Source organism: Beta vulgaris, chromosome 7 (assembly GCF_026745355.1).
Source record: "Beta vulgaris subsp. vulgaris cultivar EL10 chromosome 7, EL10.2, whole genome shotgun sequence".
Lineage (NCBI taxonomy): Eukaryota > Viridiplantae > Streptophyta > Magnoliopsida > Caryophyllales > Amaranthaceae > Beta > Beta vulgaris.
In genome coordinates this window covers 7,647,988-7,675,980 of record NC_079208.1, presented here as the reverse complement: position 1 = coordinate 7,675,980, position 27,993 = coordinate 7,647,988, and the positions used below count along the sequence as shown (strand labels likewise).

General features: G+C 30.6%; 1 protein-coding gene across 2 annotated transcripts; it reads left to right on the top strand.

Moving 5' to 3' along the window:
• Nucleotides 1–4,240: 4,240 nt before the first annotated feature.
• LOC104898566 (ent-copalyl diphosphate synthase 1) lies at nucleotides 4,241–27,707 on the top strand. Of its 2 annotated transcripts, none has more exons than XM_010685661.4 (15): nucleotides 4,241–4,413; nucleotides 4,678–4,764; nucleotides 5,649–5,740; nucleotides 7,721–8,018; nucleotides 11,428–11,611; nucleotides 12,923–13,137; nucleotides 14,025–14,145; nucleotides 16,696–16,808; nucleotides 17,226–17,452; nucleotides 19,089–19,204; nucleotides 20,200–20,298; nucleotides 21,396–21,653; nucleotides 22,432–22,555; nucleotides 23,694–23,900; nucleotides 27,197–27,707. In XM_010685661.4, exons 1-15 carry the CDS (start codon nucleotides 4,323–4,325, stop codon nucleotides 27,419–27,421), a joined length of 2,457 nt encoding a protein of 818 aa, XP_010683963.2. In that variant the 5' UTR covers nucleotides 4,241–4,322; the 3' UTR covers nucleotides 27,422–27,707. The 2 variants fall into 2 exon arrangements, with proteins under 2 accessions (XP_010683963.2, XP_019106321.2); XM_019250776.3 differs by having other exon boundaries at nucleotides 5,646–5,740.
• Nucleotides 27,708–27,993: the final 286 nt, after the last annotated feature.

The following is a 27,993-nucleotide window of genomic DNA, read 5'->3' as shown; positions in this document are numbered from 1 at the left end:
CTATCGTAGCCTTGTCTGCTGGTGCTTTCCTTCGTCCCCGCCTATGCTTTGTCCTCAGTAGTTGTCGTAATTCGGCACTTCCATCTCCGACCTTTTAGTCTATGGGGCGCGCACGATTGAATGTTTTTTTATTATGCAAATATTGAATTTCTATTATTGTTTGGCAATGAATTCAACCTTTCATAGCCTAATCTCTATTATATAAGCCAAGGGAGGAGGTGTGGTGTCATCTTTTGAAGTGACTAAAATACCCTTTATGATCTAATTAATGGAATGAAAAAAATTACAAAAGCAAATCATTTAAAAATTCTCATTCCAACTTGCCATTTAAAACAAGTTTAAAATGGTATATGCATCAAATACTTCAATCAAAAATTATATGGACAAAATATTTATACCTTATAAAAAAAAGATGGCATACATAACGTGCACATGAAAAGTCTGAACATCCACTACCTTTGATACTCTTTGATTCAGTTAAATCAGCTCATTATTTTTGTTCTTTCTGTTCAATATTCATTCACAAAAAATTAATGTTAACAATCACTCACAACCTTTTTATTTTTTTATATTAGCGAATTATTATCTAAATTCATCTAACTGTTGAATTTTTCACATTTAAGTTTAATCATAAATAAAGTACGAATGAAGTATCTAATAGAATAACAAATTTTGAAATTAACGCACGCATCGCGTGCATATGAAGGCTAGTACAAAATGGTAGAAGGGGCAACGGTATAAAACAAAAATTGTATGAGTGATTTAGTTTCCTTTTGCAATAATATTACATGTACTTAAATTATGGATTAATTTTTGGAAGTGAATGATTTGTTTCCATAATATGACTGGGTTTCTTTTTTTAATTTGTATGGGCTTGAATGATTTATGTAATCAAATGTTTATTCTGTTGTTGCTGTAATTCGATACTTTCATCTTCGACCTTTTAGTCTGTGGGGGCGCGATTGAATGTTTTCTTTATTATGCAAATATTGAATATCTATTATTGTTTGGCTATGAATTCAAACTTTCACTGCCCAATTCAAGATGGTAGAAGGAGCAGTTGCACATAACAAAAATTGTATGAGTGATCATGATTATGAGTGATTTTGTTTCCTTTTGCAATAATATTACATGTACTTAAATTATGGATTTATTTTTGGAAGTGAATGATTTGTTTTCATAATATGACCGTTTTTTAAAATTGTATGGGCTTGAAGGATTTATGCAATCAAATGTTTATTTTGTCCAATTTTTATGCTTAAAATGACCGGTTTTTAAACATCAAGAATTTGTAGTAGTTGACACGTGACATGACAATAGATTCCTGTATACAATCTTTATTATACACCCAGGTGTATCATTAGCATGGTACACCCAATACTGTTTTTTTCCCTCATTTGCTAATTAGGTGTACTCATTGGGAGTTAAAAAATTAACCTTGGGTCTATAATGCACATGGTACATTCTGTTGTATAATAAATGCACTCAAAATCTGTAAACCTTGGTGTAATATGAAGGTCGGGGCCTGGAATCATTATGACTTGATATGTAGGACGATACTTTTTCTTGTTTTATTAGTATATATGATGATGATGATGATGATGTTTTTTACGTCGTTTCCTCATTATACAAAAGAAATACATCGTCTCTATTATATAAGTGAAGGGGGGAGGAAGATGGTGTCCCTTTACAAAAAGTGTAATATATCCTTAATGATTTAAATTGCCATATATATTAAATAATCTTTTCTTCCTCCTACTTGCCATATATATTGAACAAGTTAATAATGAAATTGAATTTCGAATTTCAATTTGTTGACCCCTGAGTTTTGAAGATGACCTAACCACAAAAGACATAATATATTTTATTTATGTTGTTGCAAGGTAATTCATGCTCGAGCTAAGAGAATACTTGATTGAAGATTAAAGCGGAGAATTAATCAAGATCGAAGTAAAGATGTTCGAGAGATGAAGAATCAACATGGAATGAAGATATAATACATTAGGGTATTTATTAATCTTCTTGTTAAGGTTGAGTAAAAGCTAATTAAGTTCGTGGTGAATTCTCAAAGGAACTTGGTTCTGTTCCCATGAAAGGAACAGACCTGGCACTATAGGAAAGGTTAAGGAACAACTTAAAATTAGGGAACAAGACTTAAAATAATTTAGGAATCCTAAGGAACTCTAATATTGTGCGCCTAAGTGAAATCGTGCCCAATATAGTTGTTAGAGTATTTAGGGATATTTTGACTAAGATCCATTTTAGGAATTTAGTTTAAGTTTGTTAGGAAAAATTTTAAAAAGATTTTCTGATTTTAAATTAACTGATTTTCAAATATTATCTTTTTAAAGTATATATTTTATCTTTTATATTTTATTTAAAAGATTTAGTTTTCGAAAATTTAATATTTCTGGTTTTTAAATGTTTCGGATTTTTTAATTTATAAAACTATTTTTCCGGTTTTATAAAAGATTTTGAAAAAGATATTTTTCCTAAAAACTAGCTAAAGTATTTTATTTATTTATTTCCTAAAAACTAGATTACACGCCTTAAAACTCAGCTACACGTTTATTAGTTAGTGGATTTAGTGGCTTAAGTTAATTATCCTCCAAGTATTTATTTAATTAAATAAGTTTAATTAATCTCCAAGTTTGTAAAAACCACGTAATATGTTACTGCTTCTATGAAGTGAAATAGTGGATTAGTGGATGCTTTACATGACATGGAATAATTAATTTATTTTAATTAATTAATTAAACATCATGGAGAACATGTGATAATGGTCTAATCTGGAGAACATGTCTTGTCTTAATTGTCTATAAATAGGCGCTAATTCATTTGAGCAAAATTGTGTCTGACTTAGTTAATTTGTCTTAAGTTATCTAAAGTGTCAGTGCCTTTTCCTTAAGAGAATTCATACTTACATTAATCGAGTTTATTACTCTTCCATTATTTTATAAAGTGTATTTTTGAGAAAAGGGTTTGAGTGAACTCTTGTAAGTGTGAGAAAGCTTTGAGTGAAGCAAGAGAAAGAGAAAGAGAAAGAGAAGAGAAAGGAACTTCGAGTGAAGTTTGAGAGAAAACGTCAGTTGTGGGAACTGTCGTTGGGAACTTGAGTTGAGTGACTTAAGTTGAGAATCGAGAGAAAAGTAATAGGTTGTAATCAGAGTTGTTTTGGCCTATTATAGTGGAAAGTTGTTTAAAATCCCTTGTGGTCGATGTTGTTTCTTCCTGCTAGGCCTATGAAGTTTTTCCTTGTAAAATCTCTCGTGTTCCCATTGTTTGTTCCCAAGTTTACTTTTAATTCCACAAAAAGTATAGCTTATTCTCTCACTATAATTCACCCCCCCCCTCTTATAGTGCTCATATTATACAACACAATTATATATTAAATTAAGGAGAATTATTTTCTCTTCTTAGATATGTGTGAGAAACTCTGATAAAAAATTAAATTGACAATATAACTTGATTGAAATTACAATTCGTACAAAAAATAAAAACTTGAATTTCATAATAATAATTATAATAATAATATCTTAAAACCTAAATGTTGATTATTATTCAGTATTCTTTATTATATAAATCAAACTCTTCCAATTTATTAATATCAAACGATTGAATTTGAAAAATATTTGAGCATAATATTTCTTCTGCTTTGTATTTCCTTTACTTATATAATAGAGATTTGAATAATGATGAACAAATAACTAAAAACACAAAGAAACATTGATTTAAAAAATATATATCTAAAAAAAAAATAAAAATCATTATAAATGTTTGTTTGAATCGAATTTTTTGTAGCACTGATAAATAACTAATTAAGAAAAAGAAGGTTAATATGACACGCACGCATAGCGTGCAAAAAAAATACTACTCCCTCCATCCCATAATATAGTGCTTTTTTTTTACATGGTATCCAAGACGTAATTTTAACCTTTAATATCTTCAATTCCGTATTAATAAAAAATATAAAAAGTTAATATTATGAAACTACACATTGAGACGAATCTAACAATATCCCACATAAATATTTTTTATATATATACAAATGAGAATATTCTGTCAAAATTTTTAAAGTTTGATCCATTAAAAATAAAGTAGGCACTATATTATGAGACGAAGGAAGTATTAAGAAAGAAAACATCTGGCGAGTTGGCTTATTAATAGTTTATTTTAATTGAAGGACAAAGACAGGGCAGCCCTCACTTCTATATATTGGGCTGATCCCATGCGGCTTGTATTACTTGGAATCTCTTGGGAAGTTCTGAAACTCTTGTTTCTTTCTTCCTCTTCTCTCTCTCTATCTCTTTCAACTCAAAAAAATGTATTGTTCTCATCACTCTACTGCATCCTCTCCTTCCTCTATTCTACCCTGCTTCTCTCCCACCACATCAACCCTACCTAAGCTCTCTAGTAAGTCATCCATGACATACAGTTTTTGTCCTTTACAAATTTTTTGCTAATACTTTAGCTATTACATGGAAAAATTTATACAGTTATTTTCATATCATCATCATCTTCATAATCATGTAAATAATCCGTTGATCACATGCATATATATATATATATATTTAAAGTGTAGACTCATTATTATGTTATTCATCAAGAATTTCATAAGAAAAATGAAACAAGTTAAAATTCTTGGTTTTGGTTCCATCTGTTTGTTTTTATTTGCAGATGGTTGGTCATTCAACAAAAGAAACAACCATATTGGTTGGCCCCTTAGTTTGAGATGCAATGCAATCTTTAAGCCTACAACCCAAGGTATAAAACATGATCATTTCTTACAATTCTTTTTTTAATTGGTTTTTGGAATTGGGTTCTCTCTAATAACTCAGTTACTGAAGTAATTACATGAGAGGTTTAGAAGTTGATATAGCACTCTTGGTTTTTCCTATTAATTAATGTTGTTCAAGAAATATTAAACATAACATTAAATCAATCAGTTATATGAGAAGACAATTGGTTCTAGCTTTATCCATTAATTGTTTTTTTAAGTATTTCTATCCTTATTTATGTTAAAGAAGTTTTTGTTTTTAGTATGAGATCGATTTCTTCCGTTTTGAAATAAATGAAACACTTCTTTGTTTTCAAGGAGTTTTTTTTTTTGAAGAAAGCGTTTCATTTATTACTTTGAGAAAGTATAAAATTCTGTTAATGAAAAGATTCTACATCCCATTTTAGGAAGATCATGTTCACTTAAGTCAAAGCTATTTATAGTACTTCAATTGATATATAATAATTATATATACATGAAATTTAGAGATTATGTATGATTCAAAGAATTTTACACATAAAATATCATATTTTATGGAACAAATAGAGTTTTGCCCTCTTCTATGTATAACTTTAAACTTTTGGATGAATCGAGTACTTGCCGAAATAAGCCAAATCTATAATATTATTGTTAAGTTATACAGAACTTTTTTGGTTTAGAAAATAGCTAGAAATAAAAAAGTGAACAGTACTCATTTGGTTAGTTTTGATTGAAGGAGACAAGATATAAAGAAGTTAAAAAGAAGTAACATAACTTTTTGTGTGTGAGATTCTTATGTTTATTTTTTGTTTATTGTAAAGTTTTAAGGATTGTTAAGTAACATCAGCTTTTTGTTCAATAAAATAATCATATATGATCGAGTTGTCAGCAGATTATACAGAGCTTCTTCAAGATGAACTGCCACTGATACATAGGCAGCTTGAGATCGTGGAGGATGACGTAGAAGGCCTAGATCATATCAAGGTATATATAAAGACTATTTATGTAGAAAGATGGATGTTTTTCACCTTGTGTTTGATATGGAAAATTTTGATGTAGGAAACGGATTCAAATAAGTGTTTCCATTTCTAATTGTTTGATATGAGTGTTAAGTAACAAATATCGTTTTCAAGGAGAAACATAATCCCCCCATCTGTTACCCTTATCAAACTAGTGGAAACAAATCATGTTTTCTTAATCAATCATAATCCTCTCAATTGTTTCCATTCCACTAAGATACCAAACAACAATTAAAGGTAACGGCAATTATTTCCATTTTCCCTCCTTATCCGAATACTTTCCATTTGCGTTTTTCATACCAAACACCCTCTAATTCTAGTAGATAGGCTGAGAATTTCTTGCATGGATGATTACCGTCTTTAGGAAGCAGCAGTAATATAGCCACTTAATTTATATATTTTATACGTTTTGAAATAATTAAAATACTTATCTCTTTCATGTGAGAGTTTTTTTAATAGAACGAAGTATTTTACTTATTTTATAAAGGATGAAGCATATTTTTTCACAAACAAAGTTTCATGGCAATTTTGAAAATGTTGATGAAAATTTATAAAGAAAATACTTATTATAAGAAAGATATTTTATTACCAAGTGCATACCCCTAAATTAAAATTTCCACTTATGTTACAAAAATTTTTTATTGCCATTATTTGTGGCATGCTATCAAATAGTAGATGGTTTAAGTTATCGCAAGAATGAATACCTGGTGCAATAGATATGGAGAATAAAATTACAAAAGATGTCCTCAAGCAATTAATAATGTGTTAGTCTATGTTGATATTATGGGATAAAAGAGTTTAAATTAAATAATCATGTGAATTTTCGAAAGATTATGCTCACTAAGGAAAACAAAAAGGACTTGTACAATTGTACTTCCTTAATTTATTGAACATCAAAAAGTTACATATATAGTGAAAGTACAACTTTCACAAAATTTGCTATATGACGTAAAAATAATTGTATTCATATAGATTATTTTAATTTGACACTTTCCAAAATTGTAATTTTTGATGAATATTTTCAATCTTATTTTATAGATAAAGTATTTTTCATGTGTTCTATTTCAGGTGTTATTATTAGGGATTATTTAACACAATTAGGTCCAAACAAGACTATCAAGTTATGTTTAGACGCGTTTATGACTTTTTTTTTTTAACTATACTTCTCCTATTTTATCAAAAAGGAATATGAACTTATCATATTTTTATTTTATTCTAAAAAAAGCAGAATACATTTGATTCAATCTTATATTTCTATACTAGTACAAACGTACCATATTTTCTATGAATAATAGAAACCAAATACTTAAAGGCAAAACATTTCTCCCTTTGTTTTTTTTTTATCGTTCTCACTTAGAATCTTGACACTATTCATATATAGAGATAATCTTCTCAATTTTTTTCAATTTGTAAGAAAAAACATAATCATGTGGGATCTTGTTTGATTCGTCTCAATTAGTACATTATTAAAATTTAATCGTTATAAGTTTTACTAATATATAATGAAAGATATTTAAGTTAAAAAATGTGCATTGGAAGATGTGCATGGAAAAGATTAAAAAAAAACTGAGGGAGTAATTCAAATTAAAAGCAAAGAAAACAGAATCGTGTGGTGGTATCTTTTCCAAATTAAAAGTAATAAGAATAAAGTGAAAATTTTACTTATACTGGTAAAAGCAAATTTTATTCTTTCTTTCTATACATGCAAAATTATGCATGTAAAGAGAAGTGTATAGTTTGCAAAACTCACATACCTAAAACCTATTATCTCCCTAATCAAAGTGATCAAGTTACCTTTTTAATAGCTATACTTGTACAAACACCAACATTCTCTTATTTTCTTTGGTCTCCCTCTTTTAAACTAAATAATTGTCGTATTATAACTTTATATATATTTTATATATTTATTTAGAGATTAAGTTGTTTTATTTGTACATAATATTAGGTATTCAAATCAAGTGGGATTATAGAAAATGTGGAAAAAATAAGGGGAATGTTGAATTCTATGAATGATGGAGAAATAAGCATATCCCCGTACGATACAGCTTGGGTAGCACTTGTGAAAAGCAGTAATGGAAGTCCTCAGTTTCCATCAAGCCTTCAATGGATTGTTGATAATCAGCTTGAAGATGGTTCATGGGGTGATCATTCCTTATTTTCAGCCCATGATCGGATAATCAACACATTAGCTTGCTTAATTGCACTTAAATCTTGGGATTTTTATCCTCACAAGTGCAAGAAAGGTACTCTCATTTGCCATCCTTTTCTTTCTTTTAAGTTATAAAGTAGCCCTAAAATGTGCACTTAAATCTTGATATGTTCTTATCAAAAACAAAAAAAAAAATCTTGATATGTTAAACACTCATGTCAAGTCACTCTCTTAAGAATTAGAACACAATATATGGATATATACTCCCGTGGTTCCTTTTTAGTTACTACATTGTTTAGGTACGTATTTCAAGATGTTTACAAACCCTTAATATCTCTTACTTTTTTAAGTAAAAATTATAAAAATTCGATATCATAAATCTATATATCGAGACGAATCTAACAAGATCATACATGATTATATTTTTACATATTAAAAGATCACAATAATTGGTCAAAGTTGGTAGTTAGTTTAATTTCCTCAAGTGAAAATATATAGTAATTAAAAGACATAGAGTGATAATGATTAATTTATTCTCATTGGAAGGGAACATCAAATAGAATATCACCTTTAATTCCATTGCTAGATAAACATCTACTCCTCCATCCTTAAATAGAGTTTTCATTTTTTCGATTTATGTCTGTCTCAAATAGATTATTCATTTCATTATTTAATATGCGTCCATCAATTAAAATATTATTTATATTTCACTTTATTATTTTACCCACTTCCCCCACATTCTTTCTTCAATTTTTAATTGTCAATTAATATAACCAAGGTTCCACTTATAATCTATACAAATATATTAAAAAGCGTGCATGATAATGTATACACGTCATGTGGCACTTACTCTACTAGAATTGTCTAATGTGTACACAAGTCATGTCAATTAACAAAAGTAAAATTAGCTTGTATCAAATTTGATATCATGACCTCTTGCTATTATACATGATACAATTACCATCTCAACCTACTTTTAATCATGCTTTAAGTGTCCACATTATTATATTGTACCTTTTAAATGTTGATTTTTCCTTAATATATTTTAATGGGAATGAAAAAAATGCATATCAAATTCGTAAAACAGTACCAACTCGGAGCAACGTCCGGACCCAAATACTAGTTTATCCTTAATATTTATTTGTGTCCAAAAGAAATGAAAACTCTTTTTTGGATGGAAGCGTGGTGGAAGTGATTATGAAATAGTCAACACCTTAGCTTTGATAGTAATTGTACCAATGTTAAGTTCTTAAAGAATATGAATATGACTCAGGCCTCTTCTCTTCGGCATAAAACAGTTAAACTGAACTGAATTGAATTGAATTGAACTGAACTGAAGATAAGCTGAGGAGAACAGACCCTCAATGCTACCTAGAAATGAGTTTGAAGTTTGAACCATGAAGAAGCTAATATGAGCTCTATATTACTTATTACAACCAATTGACAACGCGAGATATATATCAAGCAACAATATAGCAATCCAACTCAGTTATATGAAGCCCTTTTCCCTCTTTGACTTGCTTATCTGATCTTATAGGTAAAGCCCCATCAATTTTGGTTAGAAAAAGTAATGAAACATATTTTTTTTGGTATGAAGAGAGTCATAAAGGAAAATGATATAACAATCTTTATTTTCAATATAAAAATCATTATAAAGATAGATTTGCCTATATTTATCGGATTTCATTTTTAGTTCTACCAGAAAAAGATAGTAAAATTGTTTCTAATTAATTTGAATGCATAATTGTTTTACTATATGACCATGTTTTTTTTTTGGCAAAATGTAAAAAATATATTACCAAAAACATAACGGAATCGTCTCAAATTACAACCTATACTACAAAACAACTTCAAAACCAGCTCCAAAAAAAATAATTCCTATTTCAAGCAAGAACTACAAACAGTCAAGAACTATATGACCATGTTCTCTTCAACTTATACAATGCAAAGTAGGTTTTATTGAGTAAAGATATGTTCTCATCATTATAAAAGCGACAATTGCATTAAAAAGCAAAGCGATGTGTAAAATAAATCGTTGGAAGTCAATTTTAATCATAAAAGTATTGATTTTGATAAGTACTCTAATAACTATCAGTTCAATAGTTGAATAGAACTGGGCTGTTATCTGTTCAAATATTTAGTGTCATTATCATAAACAGCATTGAGCTTTATCCTAATCCTAATAATTAAAATGGGAGTACTATGATTCCATTAATATATAAAATGAATATAAAGTGCTATGAAATCGTAGGTTCTAGGGTCGAACTCCCTCTTATATATTGTGCCGACCTCCCAAATGAAAAAAAAAATAAAATCGAATCCTCTTACTTTCTAGTTATTAAAGTCGAATATGCATGTTGTCTTCCATCATAATCTTCTAACCTACAATTACTCTGCCTTGCTCTTGTTTATTGATTATTACGTTTTTGACATTTTAATTATTGGTTGGTGGGTCGTCATAGTTAATGATAGGGTCGTACTCATAGTAAAAATTACTATTGCGACTAAGAAACTAGTCAAAAGAGTGATGTATGGTTGATGAGAGTCAAATTTCTAACTGGAATATGATCCCGAGTCTCGTCACTTAAAGTCCTGTAAAATAAGGAAAACTGGCCCAGAGATGTTCCCGAGAAAGCCCCTCCGATGTCCAAGTCAGTGCTGGATTAGAGAGAGAAAGTGAGTAATTGTAGAGAGAAAAGGTGAGTAATTGTAGAGAAAGATGCTATGGTTTTATTAGGTGAGAATTGAATAGCTCTTTAGTGATTGGGTCTGTTGCTTTTATAATATTGGAGATTTCCCAGACAGAAAACCGGATTGAGGGAAGAACACGTTTTTCGATAAGTTGTCTCCGTTCTATGGTAAAGTTATTGTCTGCCTAAAGAGGTGGTGGGCCTCTTAGGAGCATGTTGAGCTGATCCTTTAAATGGGCTTTAACTGACACCCTTGAACCAGATTGTGGGTCCAAACAATCACCTCTGATAATTTTTTTATTGGCATACAAATAATATTAGGATCGTGGTTTAGAAGATTTGGACTTTGTTAATTAAAGTTTATACCGTCCTAGTGTCAGTTTTTATTTTTCACTTTTAAAATTTACAATGATATATATGGTATAATAAACTTAAATTTAGTCATGCTTATACTAATATTAATATGGTCTATTATGAAAATCACGACAACGGAAAAAACTGATAATTATTTTTCATATTTTTTTTTTAGTTTTTCAAATTGAAAATTGAAAATAAAAGACAATGACGAATTATAACCCTTTTATTTTGAGAAAAAAATTAGATTAAACTTAATGATGCAAATTAATAATATTGAGTCATATATAAAGTCAAATAAAATGTGGGACATAACAGTCGGACTGTTTCTTTTTCTCTACACAATAGAAGACATTATTTTTAATAAAGGTAACTGTTTTTTTAAGGGGTAATAAAGGTAACTTAAGAAATTAGGAAAAGATTATTAGGTCTTTGACTCTATTATATTTGCTTGATTAGGGATTGAATTTCTAAAGGAGAATATCAGTAAGCTAGAAGATGAGAATACGGAACACATGCCCATTGGATTCGAAGTTGCATTTCCAGCCCTAATTGAGATAGCTCAAAGTTATGGGATTGAAGTCGCACAAGACTCCTCTGCTATGCAAGAAATCTATGCCAAAAGGAACTTAAAGCTCACAAGGTAATCACAGAATACCCATGCAACTAGACTATTTCCTCTTACTTATTAGCTAGTAAGGTAGTTTTGTCTCTTCAACGATGTCCTGAGTCAGTTACCATTATTAAATACATAGTTATTCATAAATTTCATAATTGATTTTATTAGATTTTTTAATTTTTTATTTAGTGCAAAATTGAAAAATAAATGTTATGACATGGTTAGTTGTTTTAAAAAAACCTTTTAAGGAATTAGGGATAAGAGTAACATTTTCAATGGAATTATGGTAAGAGAATGGTATAAGTTTTGGAGATTAAAAAGTTTTCCTGACTTTATAATTACATGTAATTATGAGACTTTATTATGTTTTACTTTAAAATATTAATCATTTAAATTATAGTGGATTGGTGGTAGTAGCTTCACATTATTAATATTTTTAATGAGATCATAGATATGTGCATTAGAAGTTTGAGAGAGTGTCCTGTAGCACAACCATTGGAGAGTGCCATGAGTATTGTTCATTTGATAAGAATGTTTTTTAATATATTAGTATAGATACACTTAATTTTCTATTATTAAAAATATATGAAAACTAAATTATTGAAAATTTGCTCGTTGAGACAATTCAAATACATAATATGTTTTTTTTTCTTACTATCAATAGATTAACATGAAAATAAATACAGCCCAACTTTAGTCACATTAAGAGATCAGACGAGATTTGACCATAAAGATTCATACTAACCCAAACATTAATTCACACCATATACTAAAGAGTTTTTTTTAGCACTCCTATACCTTGATAAGTTTTTTTTAGCTCAGCTTAATTCACGAAAATAAGGTGTACTTTTAGCACTCCTATACCTAGATAAGTTTTTTCGGAATTGAGATGTGGTTACCATGGCTCATGTTAAGCTGGAGCTACGTTTATGTAATTTTGTTGAAGCTATGATGTATAGCGCACACCACATGTGAGTGTTCCACATTGATTAAATAAGATAGATGAGTTCACTTTATAATGCAAAGGGGTTATTCCCCTTATTGCCATATGGTTTTAAGGTGGAACCTTCTTTGTATTGTGAAGTGAACTCTCTCTCCTTGTGATGGGTGCGGCCCAGACCCATATTTAACAAATTTTTTAGTGCTTTATAACTTTATTCTATGTAGTATATGTCGAAGCTTAGAAGATGATATATGGAAGGAAATGAGTTAAGCTTTGTACCTTTTTGCCAAAAACAAATTCTTTATACACAGTAAAGTTTTAGGCCCCAATGCATGTGGTGTCATATCCTCAGGCTCACATGTTTGTTAATAATTGTGTAAAATCTTTAATAGGATACCGAAAGAAATCATGCACAGAATGCCTACCACATTGCTGCATAGCTTGGAAGGAATGGCTGGCCTAGATTGGGATAAGCTTCTTACGTTGCAAAGCAAAGATGGTTCCTTTTTGTTTTCCCCTTCTTCAACTGCTTATGCACTTATGCAAACCAACGATGTCAAATGTTTCACCTACTTAAACAATGTTGTCCAAAGGTTCAATGGAGGAGGTAATCATGCTCAATCATGCACAAAGTATATATTTTTTTTCTCATCGTCTTTTGACACAAATTTTTATTTACTGTATCAACAACTAATAAATAGTATACTTACGAGTTGTGATAGGATTCTATTGTCACATTGGTACTTCGAATTTATATTATAAGCGTGCCTAATAAATAATTTCAAATGAACAGAGTATTGTAGCTATGTCTGAATTACAATATTATATATAATCATTAGTTGGTTGACATTTACATGTGAAGTCGAAATTTATAAAAAGTTAAATTATCTAAAATTTTTTGTGAAACACAGAGAAACATCCAACACATAAAGGGCGTGTTCGGTAACAATAGCTCTGATAGTAGCTTTTAGCTGTTATAGTAGCTGTTAGCTGTGCTAGTAGCTGTTAGTGGTTGGTGGATAGCTGTTAGCTGTCTAAGTAGCGGTATAAGATATTGATGTTCGGTCAAAAAAAAGCGATCACAATAGCTGTTTACAAATAATTAATTAAAAAACTCAAACAAAACTTTAATATATGATTTATGCACCACTAAATGCTACCCCAAAAGCTATAAATTGTAGGTTTTCACAAACACTACTAAAACACTACTTGTAACACTAAAAACTACTTACACCACTAACTTACCAAACACTACTACTTTTCTTAATTAGTGTTTTGACCCAGTCAAGACACTAAAAGTTACTTAAAAAACTTGTGCCGAACACGCCCAAAGTTTCTCCACAAAGCTCCTAAACTTCCATATTTACCAAACAATCTTTAATACTTCCCGGAAACTACAACTTTTAAGCAAACCTACTTTTTACGTTTAACCAAATGATCACATATTATCTTCCTATCTAAAGTAAATTAATGTTTGAATTTTGTTCTCCTCAGTTCCTAACGTATATCCAGTCGACTTATTCGAGCATATTTGGGTCGTCGATCGTTTGGAACGGCTTGGAATTTCTCGATATTTTGAACATGAGATTGCGGAATGTATGAGTTATGTTAACAGGTATGCATACATTTCTTGTATATTTGTTACCACTAACCTCTATTTCAGGATTAAGTTATATCTCAAATATATGCTCCATATTCTAACATTATTTCTATTATGATTGATGTAACCTAGAATAAACATTATTCTTATTTTGTTTGATGTAACCTAGAACACCTAACTATACATTTCTGGTGCCATCATATAGAATCCAATACTTTATCTTTTCCAGAGTACATCACACCTTAAATCTATGCATGAGCCATGAGCAAAAGGACCTACATTGAGTCTCTCAAGGACCTAATTTTACTATTTGTTAGACCAATTAAAACTCACCCATTGTAGATGCTTTTAATTGCGTGAAGCACTACCAGGTGTATAGGATGACTAGAGCCTACGTGCGAGGTGCAAAGAAAAGGCGTGCACATACTATAGCGAGGGATCGAGGCAATTTTAAAAAATTATGTACTTTTAGAATTGTGGTAGATTAGCCTTTTTTGGGGGGCAATTGAAGAGCACCATATACAAGTAAAATATACAATAAAAACAAACAAGATCCTTAAAAAATCAGAGAAGAGCTTAGTCACGTTGAGATGACCCGTCGGCATTTACTCCCATGGCTAGCGAAGTAGCTGCCATTAATTGCCTACCACTTGTGACATAGTTATTCTACCATATTCAGGTTTTTGATTTAGGGTTTAATTTTTTTTTTTATATGATGAAGATTTGCATTAATTAAAAATAGAAGTATAACCTATAGAAACATGCAAATTAAGGACAAAACGAAACAACACTAACATGAGCTTGACTAGGTCTTACAACCCACACTACTTTACCGATTCGACGTTGTCTGTAGAGGGTATGAAGAAAAATACATCAGGAACTTCCCTTGGGAGCTTGTTGCTGGAGATGACATTGATGTCTTGCATCAAGTGAATTGTTGATATGCGTAGGATACCCGATACCGTCGATAGAGTAAACCGAAATGATATTCAAATTATGGATTGCCAAAGCTCGACTTGTAAAAGCACATGTTCACAAGACTCTAGCTAAATCCCAGGGCCAATGAAGAATTATTCTTCATGGGATTCTAAAGATGGAGAAGTCACTTTCTTTCGTGACTTCATATCCTGCATTGAGGGTAACATGAGTTTTCCCTCAAGAGATATAAAAAAACTTGATATTGACGGAGGTCAAAATTTGCTCGAAATTAAGTTGGAGAGTTTCCCACGAAATGCAATTTTGAGTTGTAATGACATCCAAACTCATCACAAGAACGTAGGGTGAAGTGAATTCCTTTAACACTTGTAACTTGCTCCGAAGATTGAAATTGTAACTTGCAATTCTTAAAAAAGAAGATCAAACAACGATAGATCTAAGTTCTATGTTTCTAATTAACTGAACCCAAGAATAAAGATTTTTATAGAGATAAACACCTTTGTTCTTTGCCAACACATAATGACTTAAAGTTAAACAGATCTAAACGTGGTAAATTTCAGGATGCAGCACTTTTTTATTAATATAATTTCCTGGTTCATTAAGACATATGATCGAAAAGAAACAAGAAATAGTGAACACACTAAGGAGTCGTTTGGTTCACTAATTTTGGGTTTCAAGAAATGGAATCAATTATTGATTTCCTTTCTTCTTGTTTGATTCAATCCCTCATCAATCCATTACCCTTACTTGATGGTAATGGATTCCCCCAATTTGTTACCTTCCCTCCCCCTCAAGTAACAAAATCCATTACTTGAAGTTAATGGTTACCCTTCATTTCCATTCCTTGGCTTGAACCAAACACTCAATAAAGGTAACCATCTTTGTTACCATTCCCCTCCTCTATTTGTATCCATTCCCTTTTCATTCCATATCTTGAACCAAATGACCCCTAAGCATGTATCGTAGAAACCCGAGATACAATGAGTGACAAAACCACCAGACAATATAAGGATGATTAAAGTTTTGTTTTATTTTGGATGTACAAATATTTTTTTTTTTCTTTTAAAAAACAAATTCATGGATGTGAAAACATAGTTACTGATGTGCAAACAGGTTTAATGGTTGTAAAAAAGAATTTATGGATATCAAGATACGAAATAGATTATAGATGTGCAACATATTTTTTTTGGATTTACATAAGATATGGATGTGAAAAATACAAATAGATTTTATACGTACGAACAAAAAAAAAATATTATAGATGTGTAAACATAATTTCTGGATTCACATATAAATTGTGGATGTACAAACATAATAAATATATGGCTGTGCAAGCTTACAATATAAAATAGGTCATGGATGTGTCAATATGAATTTTTGATGTACAAAAATTATTATTTCCTCCAGTTCGTTTTAAATGCAAGGAGTATTATTTCTGAGATATAAAATATTTAATTATTACATTTAAAACGAAACGGAAAAAGTATATAAATTCACATCAACTGATAGGTGAAATCTAATAATAATAAAAAATCTCCAGTACCAAATAGTTCTACGTCTACTTGGACTCTTCAAGAACCCAATGTTATATCTGCAAGAAAGAGTAATAACAGAAAAAAATGTGTTCAGGTATTGGACAGATAGTGGAATATGTTGGGCAAGAAATTCAGAGGTCCAAGACATTGATGATACGGCTATGGGATTCAGACTTCTAAGATTACATGGATATCAGATTTCTGCAGGTAATGAAAGCATATAAAGCTTAATTTTCACACACTAGATTATATATCTAACTCAAAAAATTTCAACTCTATTCTATAAGCGTGAGCACCACAATTTTCCGACACCAAATTGAATTTTAGATTTTATTCAAATAACTTTCATTCTTATCAAATCCTAATCAGTGAAAATAACTAAACGGGTTACTAGTTATCGAAGTTTTCCTCTTGACTTATATACTCCTCGTTTCTTTTTAATCTATACACTTTTCTTTTTGCTATGTTTTTTTTTAAACTATGCACGGTTACATTTTCTATCTTTGATAACAGGTCTAATCTATTTTTTCCATCTTCTTCTACTAATGTCAACATTTTAAAGGTGCTGGATTCCAGGAATATTTATTATTTACTTTACTGTAACCACATTTAATTTTGTCGCAGATGTGTTTAAAAATTTTGAGAAAGATGGAGAGTTCTTTTGCTTTGTTGGACAGTCAACTCAAGCAGTGACAGGGATGTACAACTTGCTTAGGGCATCACAACTACAGTATCCTGGTGAAAATATACTTGAGGAAGCTAAGAATTTCTCCTCCAAATATCTGAGGAATAAACAAGTTAATAGTCAACTCCTGGATAAGTGGACTATATCCAAAGACTTGCCCGGCGAGGTATATATACACCTACATTCTACAGGTTTTACTATGTTTACCTTTTTTTTTCATTTTTTAGAAGAAAAATAAGTTTAATATGTAATAAAAACTAATAACGTCTAATAAGTTCGATAAGTTTAGTTCAACAAAAATAATATCTCTTATTCCACTTGTGAAGTGATATTAACTAAATTTTTCTAAATTTAACTTAACTAAATTTCTCTAAACTTATTAAGTTTAGAAAAATAAGATAAGATGAAAGATGAGATAAGATGTTAGACAACACAATAAACTAGAATATAAGTGTAGATAAAATAAGATAAGATAAGATAAGATAAGTTGATTAAAAGAAAGTCTTATTGGACCTCATCTGAATTTATTTAAACTTATTTTTTCTTATAAAGACTGAAAATAATGTGACTAAAAAAGATCCATAATATTCCTTCTGTCTCACAAAAAATAATGTACTTCTCTTTTAAATATTTTATAAAAAATCATTGTACTTCTATTTTATTTAAGCGCGGGAGTATATTAGTTAAACGTTGAGGTATATTAGTTAAGCGCTAAAGTATATTAGTTATATCATAAAAATCAAATTATGATGCATTTTATTAGCCATAACTTTAATATCACGCATAAATAATTATGTCTTTCTCAAAAAAAAAAAAAACTAATGCACTAATTATCTAATTCTTAAATAACTATCGCATTTTTTACATTAGTTATGCCGACCTCAAATAATCAATGCAAAACCAATGTTTACTAATGCATACAATAAACTAATTAACTAATGATCATAAAATCATAACTATTGACCTCCCATACTATCAACCCTCAAAGTATAATTGTTAACCAAATATCAATACTATAACCATAAAACCATGCATCATTGTTACTCATGAAATTAATAAATAATTATTCATATGCTATAATTATAATCTTTCATTTATTTTCTAGACTAAAACTATTAGGCATAAATCCGGAACAAAAAAAAAGTCATAATTAATATAAAAAACAATAATAACTAAATACCCAAATATCATAATTATTTATCAGAAAACAATAACTAATAGCAAGAATCACAACTCAACCATAAAACCATAATTAAATACCGATGCTGAGAATTGGAAGAAAAACAAACTCGTCTCACGTTCGTGTTAACGTGAGAGTGTCTTTTATAAGACTTTGGGATCTAACAAAACCTAGTCTAATTTTACCAAATGCACAGTGATTTGATAAAACGATTGGAGTAACCAACTTAAATCTTATGGCTAGGGATAATAAATAGTGGTATTTCAGATAATATTATCTAGAAAGTTTCATCACAATATCTATAATAACTAGTATTTGGGTTTGGGCGTTGTCATGAGTTGTAATTTTTCCTAACTTTATATGCATTTTATTTTTTCATTTGCATTAAAGTATAATAAAAAAAACTTAATAGTTAAAAGGTACAAATATAATAATGTGGATATTTAAAGCATGATTAAAGTTGGTTGAGATGGTAATTATACTATATATAATAGCAAGATATCACAGGTTTAAATCTTGTTACAAGTCTAGTGGAGTAATAGGAAATGTCACATGACGTATATACGTTGTCAAACACATCTACTGAAAAACCTAACATGTATACATCTTTATTTTGTGCTAGGTGAAATATGCATTAGATGTCCCGTGGTACGCCAATCTACCTCGAGTGGAGACAAGGTTCTACATTGAACAATATGGAGGAGAAAAGGATGTTTGGATTGGAAAGACACTTTACAGGTAAAAGTTTAAACCCAACCATATCCTGACTCCTGAGCAAGAAATATTTCAAGTATTCTTCCATATTTGTTGAAATTGTACAAGGCCACATCTAAGCCTCATCATCTACTCTAATTAAGTAAATGCTCTACCAAATAATGATTAGCCTAATGGTATTCCTTATAACTTTCATGGAATCAAACTCCAGTAGCGATTCTTTGGTTTTGAGGTTTTCCTATTGTTTCCCCTCACTCCTAGTATGTCTAACCTGCAATGATGATTTGTAAACCTGTTAGAGATGTAAGTTATTTCTCCTTACCTATTGAAAAAAAGTAACTATTAATGATAGTTTTTTGATGCATTGAAGTTGTTGTGCAGTCTTCAACACACTTTACTCCTAATTTTTTTTTTCATTTAGCTGGATATAACACTTGGACGCATATATGTATTGATCATAATGGACTCATTGAATCTAAATAGCGTAACATACTTGGTTCACAAACGATATTTCATCTTTATTTTCATTGGCATGACAATATGCAATTGTAATCATGTAGTATACATTATTGCATATAGTTAAAGATGGGAGATTACCACAAAATATTTTCTTACAAATATATGAAGTAAGGTTTTGGCTCACTTGATAAAACTTTTATCTCAAATTGTAGAGATTTGAGGTTGGTATCTTGCTCAATAAAAACAATCCAAGGTGTGATTTCCATACCATCTCCCCTTATTCTCAAATGTGTGACAGCCGACAGCAGGCAGATATTATAAAAATACTTTAAGAGTTAAAATCTCATAAGTTCTACCTTATTCTCTTATAAAAATGCATGACATGTATACTTTTTTACTTGAAGTTAAAGATTATCATTCTTGCCCAATCTCATAATAGACCATGCATAATGCTTCAGCATATTGTTTTGTCGACTCAGCCACAAATTGTCTGCCACAAAGATCTCGTCACAGTTTTCAATTCTGACTTACATTTCTAAATTTATTTTGTTGATTTCCAGGATGCCTATCGTGAGCAACAATATATACCTCGATCTAGCAAAATCGGACTACAACAATACCCAAGAATTGCATAGGCTAGAGTGGAGCAACATTTTAAGGTTATTATTCTTATGATCCAATTGTATGTCACTTTCTAAAAATAACTTTAAATAATTATCCATTTAAAAAATAGGATTTTTCTACATGGTACCCTTGTGTTTTACGAAATTCTATGTTGTACCCGACCTTTTTGATTCCACGTTGTACCCCTAAGATCTCTTAACGTTACACACAATACCCTTATACACGATATCAAACAATAGATTTTGGGACTTTCTTAACTTGTGGGGATAGAGTAGGATGTTTTAGCCTTGTTAGTTGACTGAGGTTTGGGATATGATCTAATAAATTGAATACTAAGTGAGGTTTGGAGTAGGATTTTCTATTAGTAAGGGTATTTTGTGTGACGTTTAGAAAGTTTAGGGGTACAATGTGGAGCGTTTAAAAAAGCTGGGTAGTAGGTACAATGTAGAATTTCGAAAAACACATAGACACTATGTAGAAAATCCCTAAAAAATATGTGTTCCATTAAGAAATTTATTTTTAAGTTTTACTATATATATAAATTTTGATAATTTAGCTGTAGGATTTATATTATCAGGCCGATTAGTAGGCTTAAGGATCACAAAATTGAAGTATACTTAAAGAACTATTTAGTTCATCTAATGCACTAATGATACAACAATTCAACTTCTCAACACCATGCTACGAACTCATCACATTTCCTTAATTCCTGTTTGGCTAATGAGTTTGCAACAACATTTGTGGCTCGGCCTTTGTGTACCATGGATACATTCATCCATGATTTTCTTGAATTTCTAATGAAATTGAGAGTGAAGTTTCACTATATATTGATTGAATATCCAAAATAATTCGAGTATGAGAGTACAATAGTTACATCCCATGCATGCATCTATCAAAAAACCTTTTCCCCATTTTTCAAATGTGCTAGGAAATCTTCCAAAAATAAACATGTTAATTTTAATTTACTTGGTAAAGGATAGTGATACTTCAATAAACTTCATAACCGGCAATTATTTTTTCTACAAAGAAATTTATGTATTAAGTGGTTTTCAAAAAGTGACATTTTAGATATTTTTTTGAAAAAATTCTCATATTATATGTAACAATTTTTATATTTGAATATTTTTTATAGGTGGTATGCAGAATATAACTTGAAAGAATTTGGTGTGCGCCAAAAAAGCCTTTTGGTGGCCTATTTTTTGGCAGCTGCAACCATGTTTGAGCCTGAAAAGTCAAAAGAACGCCTTGCATGGGCTAAGACGGTTGCTTTGGTGGAAGCCATAGATTTTGAGTTGGGAAAGGAGAAAGCATCAACTGAGGAGAGAAGAGACTTTGTCAATCAATTTCAACACGCCTACAATAGCCAACGTTATCTAAGACATAATGCAAGGTGAACACCAAATTGAGAAAACTATATATAATTGATAATTCTGTTTTAGAGATATATATAATTTTTTTTTTACATATACCATTTTGAGAGAAGTGTTTTACTTATTATAGAACGAAGTGTATGATATCATGAACTTTTTTAAATAAATAATAGAGTGTATAAGTATCGAATGCTAGGCGTTGAGTAAGTTGATGTACTAAAAGCACCAATTACAAATATGGTTTTGACATATATGAATGAGAGGGACTTCAAAAAATAAGTTATTCCATTAGGACATGAGATAAATTTACATGCGTCATATTAGTTAGTTAATCTTGATGGTCGTAATGACATAAAGTACCCATAACATATATATATATATATATGCACCCTCTTCTGAAAAAAAACATATAGCCTTATATGACACATGCCAATGCTATGTTCAAATCAAAATATATTCTTAGCTTCCCTTTTTTTATATAAAAAAATGCAGTGTAACTATTAGCATTACTCTTAAAAATTTATGTTCTAAATGTGACTTATCGTATTCGTTATTGGATGGATAAAATTCTAAAGATCAAACAACTGAAACACCTGATTTAAAAACCTCATTCCAACAAATTCTTGTTGTCGTCTACACCAATGACAATAGACAACAAGCATGCATGTTTGATAAACTCAATGAATTTTGGCTGGAACTCTCTTTACTTACTCGGTGGATTTGATTACGTACGTGGGTACGTGAGGGCATTTGGTACTATTCTTGCTTGCTGAAATTTTTGGTGTGATTGGTTTATAGGCAAATACTTGCTGCCAGAAAAGGGCAAAACTTGGTAGACGCATATCTGAGTACCCTCAATCAACTTTCATTGCATGCACTTATGACTCAAGGAAAGGACATCCGGAACCAACTTTATCAAACAGTGAGTTTTTGTTTAATAATTTATATTCTAACTATTTATTGTTACGTGTCTGATCTACTGGTAAATTTTGTATTTCTTGAATGAAAGGTTATGAGATCAAAACTTTAATAACGGTATACTACAAGAGTCAAGAGATGAGATGTTATTCATCCTCCTTTTTTTAAGAGGCCTGAACGTCCATATGATATTTTCTCTAATTCTAATAAGAAATGGATGAGTCATTCTTAAGTAGATCAACAGTTCTGAATAATAAAGGAAGAAAAAAAGAATCTTTTTGGATTTTTATCTGCTTAAATGTTGTCTGTTGTAGACATGAATACGATTTCATATTATTGTTCTTGTTAGCTGATCTCAAATCATTTCGGAACTAAGGTTTTATATTGTTGTTATCAACTTAAGTGTCATAATCTTAGAATAAAACATAAATGAAATGATATGGAAATGTAACTAACTTGAGCCTGACCTCTTATAAGTTGAACTCATGGTATTGCCCCGTGTGATGCACGGACACTCTCTATAGATCAACGTGTCGCGTTTCCGACACTTTAAACGTTTCCGACACTTCAAGACACTTTCAAACACTGAATTTTCTTTTGAAGATAAATAGTTAATTGAAACGAGACCGGCATAGTTTTTTCTTGTTACAAGAAGAAATATTTTTCCTCTCAACCTTACTTTTTCCTTTCAATATCTCTAAATCTCTCAAAATATAGCCTAATCTACTATCGAAACAGTAAAATATCGTGTTCTCTAACGTTTCCCCTTTCACTTTTAGAATTTGTGTTTTCCGTGTCTATGTGTCCCTGTATCCGTGTCAGTGTCTTATGTCCGTGCAACTTTGGGTATTGGTATAATCCAGAATCATGATTTATTGATTTGGAATAAAAACAATTATTCTTATATTGTTTTTATATGACTACTTTGTTCTTTCCTTTTTTATATTCTTCAACATGCAGAAACATGTTGCGTAAAATCTTGCAAAAGCTTCCAATAATTCAAATTCCAATGTCGAGAATACAATCTAGCTAGTTTTATCTTTATTCATTTGGCTGTTTCTCTTTTATACTAGCTAGATAGTATGTTTGTTTTGGTGCTTACATTGAGTTATTGTTTTCTTTCCAATTTTATCATCAATTAGTGGGAGAAATGGCTAAGGACGTGGGAAGAGGACGGCGATAGGTATAAAGGGGAGGCAGAACTGTTGGTTGATACAATACAACTTTGTGGTGTTGGCCATTGGGTCTCTGAGAACATGGCTTCTGATCCACATATACTCTCTCTCTTAGAGATCACCAATCATTTATGCTGTTACTTTGGGCATCTTCGAAGGGGAACAAATAATAAGGTATGATCCTAAACTCAATCTTTTATCTTCCTTCCTATCTTGTTTTCCTAGGGCTTTTGAAAGCATAGAATAATAATCACCTTAGAGCATTGTATATTACTCCTCCTATTCCAAGAATAGATGTAGATTCTTTTATTTTCCTTTGGGTATACATGTTAGATCCTTGACACTCAAATATGAGTGGACTTTTGGACACTTTATTTAGGACAAAAATCGTGATTTGCTTCACAATATTGCCGAGCCAAACACTTGAATACACACTATGTCGTACATGAGTATAGAAGCATGGGTATCATAAGAGTACTTATCTTAACAATAAAAAAAGAGAATTGATTGAATTTTTTAAACATTACCATCTCTATTTGACTTAGATATACTATTTGCTTAATTTTTGGGCTTTATTCATCAACTAACTTTGACTATACAATCTCATCATCATATAAAAAAAATATATAGTTAGGTGAGATGTTGTTAGTATCATCTGAATGGAAACATGTATGAAGCAAAGCAAATGGCACATTGATACTTAAATAAAAATAGATGAAGTATAGATAGCACTAGGGATGACAAAAGTTGACCCAACTCGATAACTCGACCTAAAAATTCCGGGCTTGGGTTGACTTTTTGAACATGCATGAAAATAACCCGAATAACCTGATTTAGAAGTCAGATTAATTATTTTCAGGTCGGGTCAACCTGAAATTAACCCAAACTTTCATAACTTAGACAACCTATGATACCTATCTTTTGCTATTCTTATTTGTATTAGGCCAACCCCATTTCTTGGATCACCTGAATTTCATTTCAGGTCATTAACCCATACTTTCATAGCTTAGCATGTATAATTGAATTTCATTTCAGGCAATTTTGGATTCATTTCGAGTCAATTCGAAATCGATAAGGTCGGGTTTGGGTTATGATTTTAGACCTGAAATTAGAATCAGTTCGGGTTAGGGTTAGGGTTAAGTAACCTGAAATATAAATCAGGTCCCAACCTGACTTGATTGTCAGCCTTAAATAACACCACACACGATTTTCATGTCACAAAAAATATTTTCATTTAGATTAGATAGAATTTTAAAATGATTGAAGAAACAGATGAAGTATAAATAGCACAACACACTATTGTCATGTTACAAAAAAATATTTTCATTTAGATTAGATAGAGTTTTAAAATGATTGAAAATAGACACATCTAGTCCAAAAAGTAAGCACATCAATATAAAATCATCCTTCTCATTTTAATAGACTTTTTATTGGATCCTTCCCATAATATATAAAACATAGTTAAACCGAGAATAACTCTTAAATGAAACGTGTATACAGTGGAATATTGTTCCATTTAGTATAAAAGTATTTCTTTATCAATACATCACATAATAATTATTTTTATCAAAAGGTAATTCTTTTAAAAGATTAGATCCATATGGATGATGTATGCATTAGTAAGATATCACACTTACTTTTGTTATTTTTTCTTAGTGAAAACTAGTTTAATAAAGTAATATACCGTGCATAAAATCTTTTTTTATGTTAGTTGGTGCAAATGGTCAAATCTTAATTGACTGAAATTACAATTTTTCAAAATATATAAAAAAAATACTAAAAATCAATATAAAAGGTATATTAGTGGGTACAAATGGTCAAATTTTAATAGATATAGACATATTGATTGACCTATCTAAAGGAAGATATAACACTCAACTCATACGATGTCGAGTATATCGACACCAATGTGCATCCAATCCCAACTGCCCTTAATAACCAATACAAGTTTTTCCTGAGCATTTTGTGTTCACTCATGCGCACCCCGAGAAACTCAGGAGTTCATCCATCCTTAGACTACTACTAAACACACAAACTTATCTGTGAAGTAACTACAGAAGTGAGCTCCTTAAAAAAAAAAGATGCATCTTGTTTGAATGAATAGTCTGGTACATCTATTTAAACCAACCTTGAAGGATATTACAGTAGATGAGACAATTTAATTGTCAAAATTAACGGTTTCAGTTTATGCCATATACTCGAGTGTTTTCAATCATATGGTTTGCTTTTAGGTCACGTTGCGTTAGATTCCATTATCAGTTTGTTTATTTTATAATACCCTTCAGGGAGTGTTTGGTTCATAAAATTTTGGTATAAGGTATGGGTTTAGAATGAGCAAAACCCATATCTAGTGTTTGTTTAATAATTTGATAGATTTAAAACTCATACATCAAACGCATAAGGTATGGGGTTTGGAAACCCAAAGGGGAAGGTGGGTTTGGCTCATACCAATAGGGGTGAAAGTTCGGTGCACGGTTTGGATTAGGGCCTAATCCAATCCGATCCGAACAAAATTTGGATTTTAATTTTCCAATCCGAATCCAAACCAATTAGAGTTTGAATCCGATCCAATCCAATCCGAATTTTCATACTTTAGATTGGATCCGATCTTCGATTTTTTCAAACTTAGTTTTTCGATGAAATAAGTTAAGCACAAGAGCAACCTAGTAGATATAGGAAATAAGGAATTAAGTATTGTTATGGTTTTAGGGAAAGGGTTGAAGTGCTACGCCTACCAAGTATGGACTAGGCTTTTTTTTTTTTGAAAAAATTCAGTTAACCACTTAAATCCAATCCAGATACATACAAGGCATATTACTATTTGGTTATATTGGATTTTTAGATCCAATTACCCTTAATCTAATCCAATCCAAAAATCCAATTTTTCAAAAAATTTCAATCCGAATCCAATCCGAACATAGTTCTTATCCAATCCAAATTACTAATTCGGATTGGATTGGATTGGATTTTTGATTTTATCCGAATAACTTTCACCCTTACATACCAATACCTCTAGGTACTAAATAAAAGAAAATTTTCATTTCCAAATAAAACCAAACACATGATATTAGGTATCAAGTTCCAAACCTATACCACCTTGATTTCATTCCTGATTCCAAACTCATAGTCCTATATGAACCAAAATCCCCCATCAATAGGCTAGTCAATTCTACTTAAAGTCATAAACAAATTACATAAATTTGGTTATTGTTATTTTTCATTTGGTAATTTTAGTTGAATCAGGTAAGTAAGCTAAGTAAAACTTAACTCAATATTGAAACTGTATTTCCATTGTACCTTGAGTCTTGAGATGTACCTAATCTATTTTCTTAGTTATTTGGAGCATGATAAACGAGAAAATAAAGGGGAATGAGACTACTCAAAATGAGTAAAATATATTCTTCTCCAATATTATGATAGTATAAAATTACTTATGGTTTCTTTTAAGACTAAGAGACATATCTTGTCAGGTACATTGTGAAAAAATTAATGCAACGAGTAATCACGACAAGAAGATCGCTGAAGACATGCAAAAAATGACGGAATATGTTCTTTCAACCTCGCCCAAAGGTGCAAATTCTTGTGTAACCCAAACTTGTCTAGCTCTGGTCAAGACTTCCTTTTATATGGCTCATTGCACACCACAAGAGATCGATTATCACATTGACAAAGTTCTATTTCAGAAGGTAGCTTGATTTTTGATTTTTCCATTGTTGGAATTACTAAAAGATCGCCACATCTCTATGCACAGTTGCGCCACATCTCTATGCACAGTTACTATATATATATAGTCATAGAAAATAGGGATTAGGTAAATAAGAAATGGTTAAAATTACTAGGCCACATATTCTCCTTCATTTCATATGTTTATGACTTTATGTGGAAATTATCCATAGCTCAATTTGAGCCTCGGTGATGTATAATGTTGTCTTATATAATAACATTGTTTATATATAGATCCCCTCAATTTATGCTGTAAAATTTACTTGGAAGTTGGAACACTACTTCCATTGTCCTATATGTGTAATCTGAGTAGATCTGATTGACGGACGTATTCTCCGCCTCAATCCTCTAGTTGGTACTAGAGGACGCTTAACAGAGTTAGAAATGTTATGGCTACTAGTTACAGTACGCAGTACTTCAATCTTGGGGCCTCTAGTTGGTACTGCAGGACGCTTAACAAAGTTGGAAACGTTGTGGCTACTGGTTATAGTACGTAGTAACTTTTGGGCCTCTAAACATTGTGACTCGTTTGGTATCTATACAA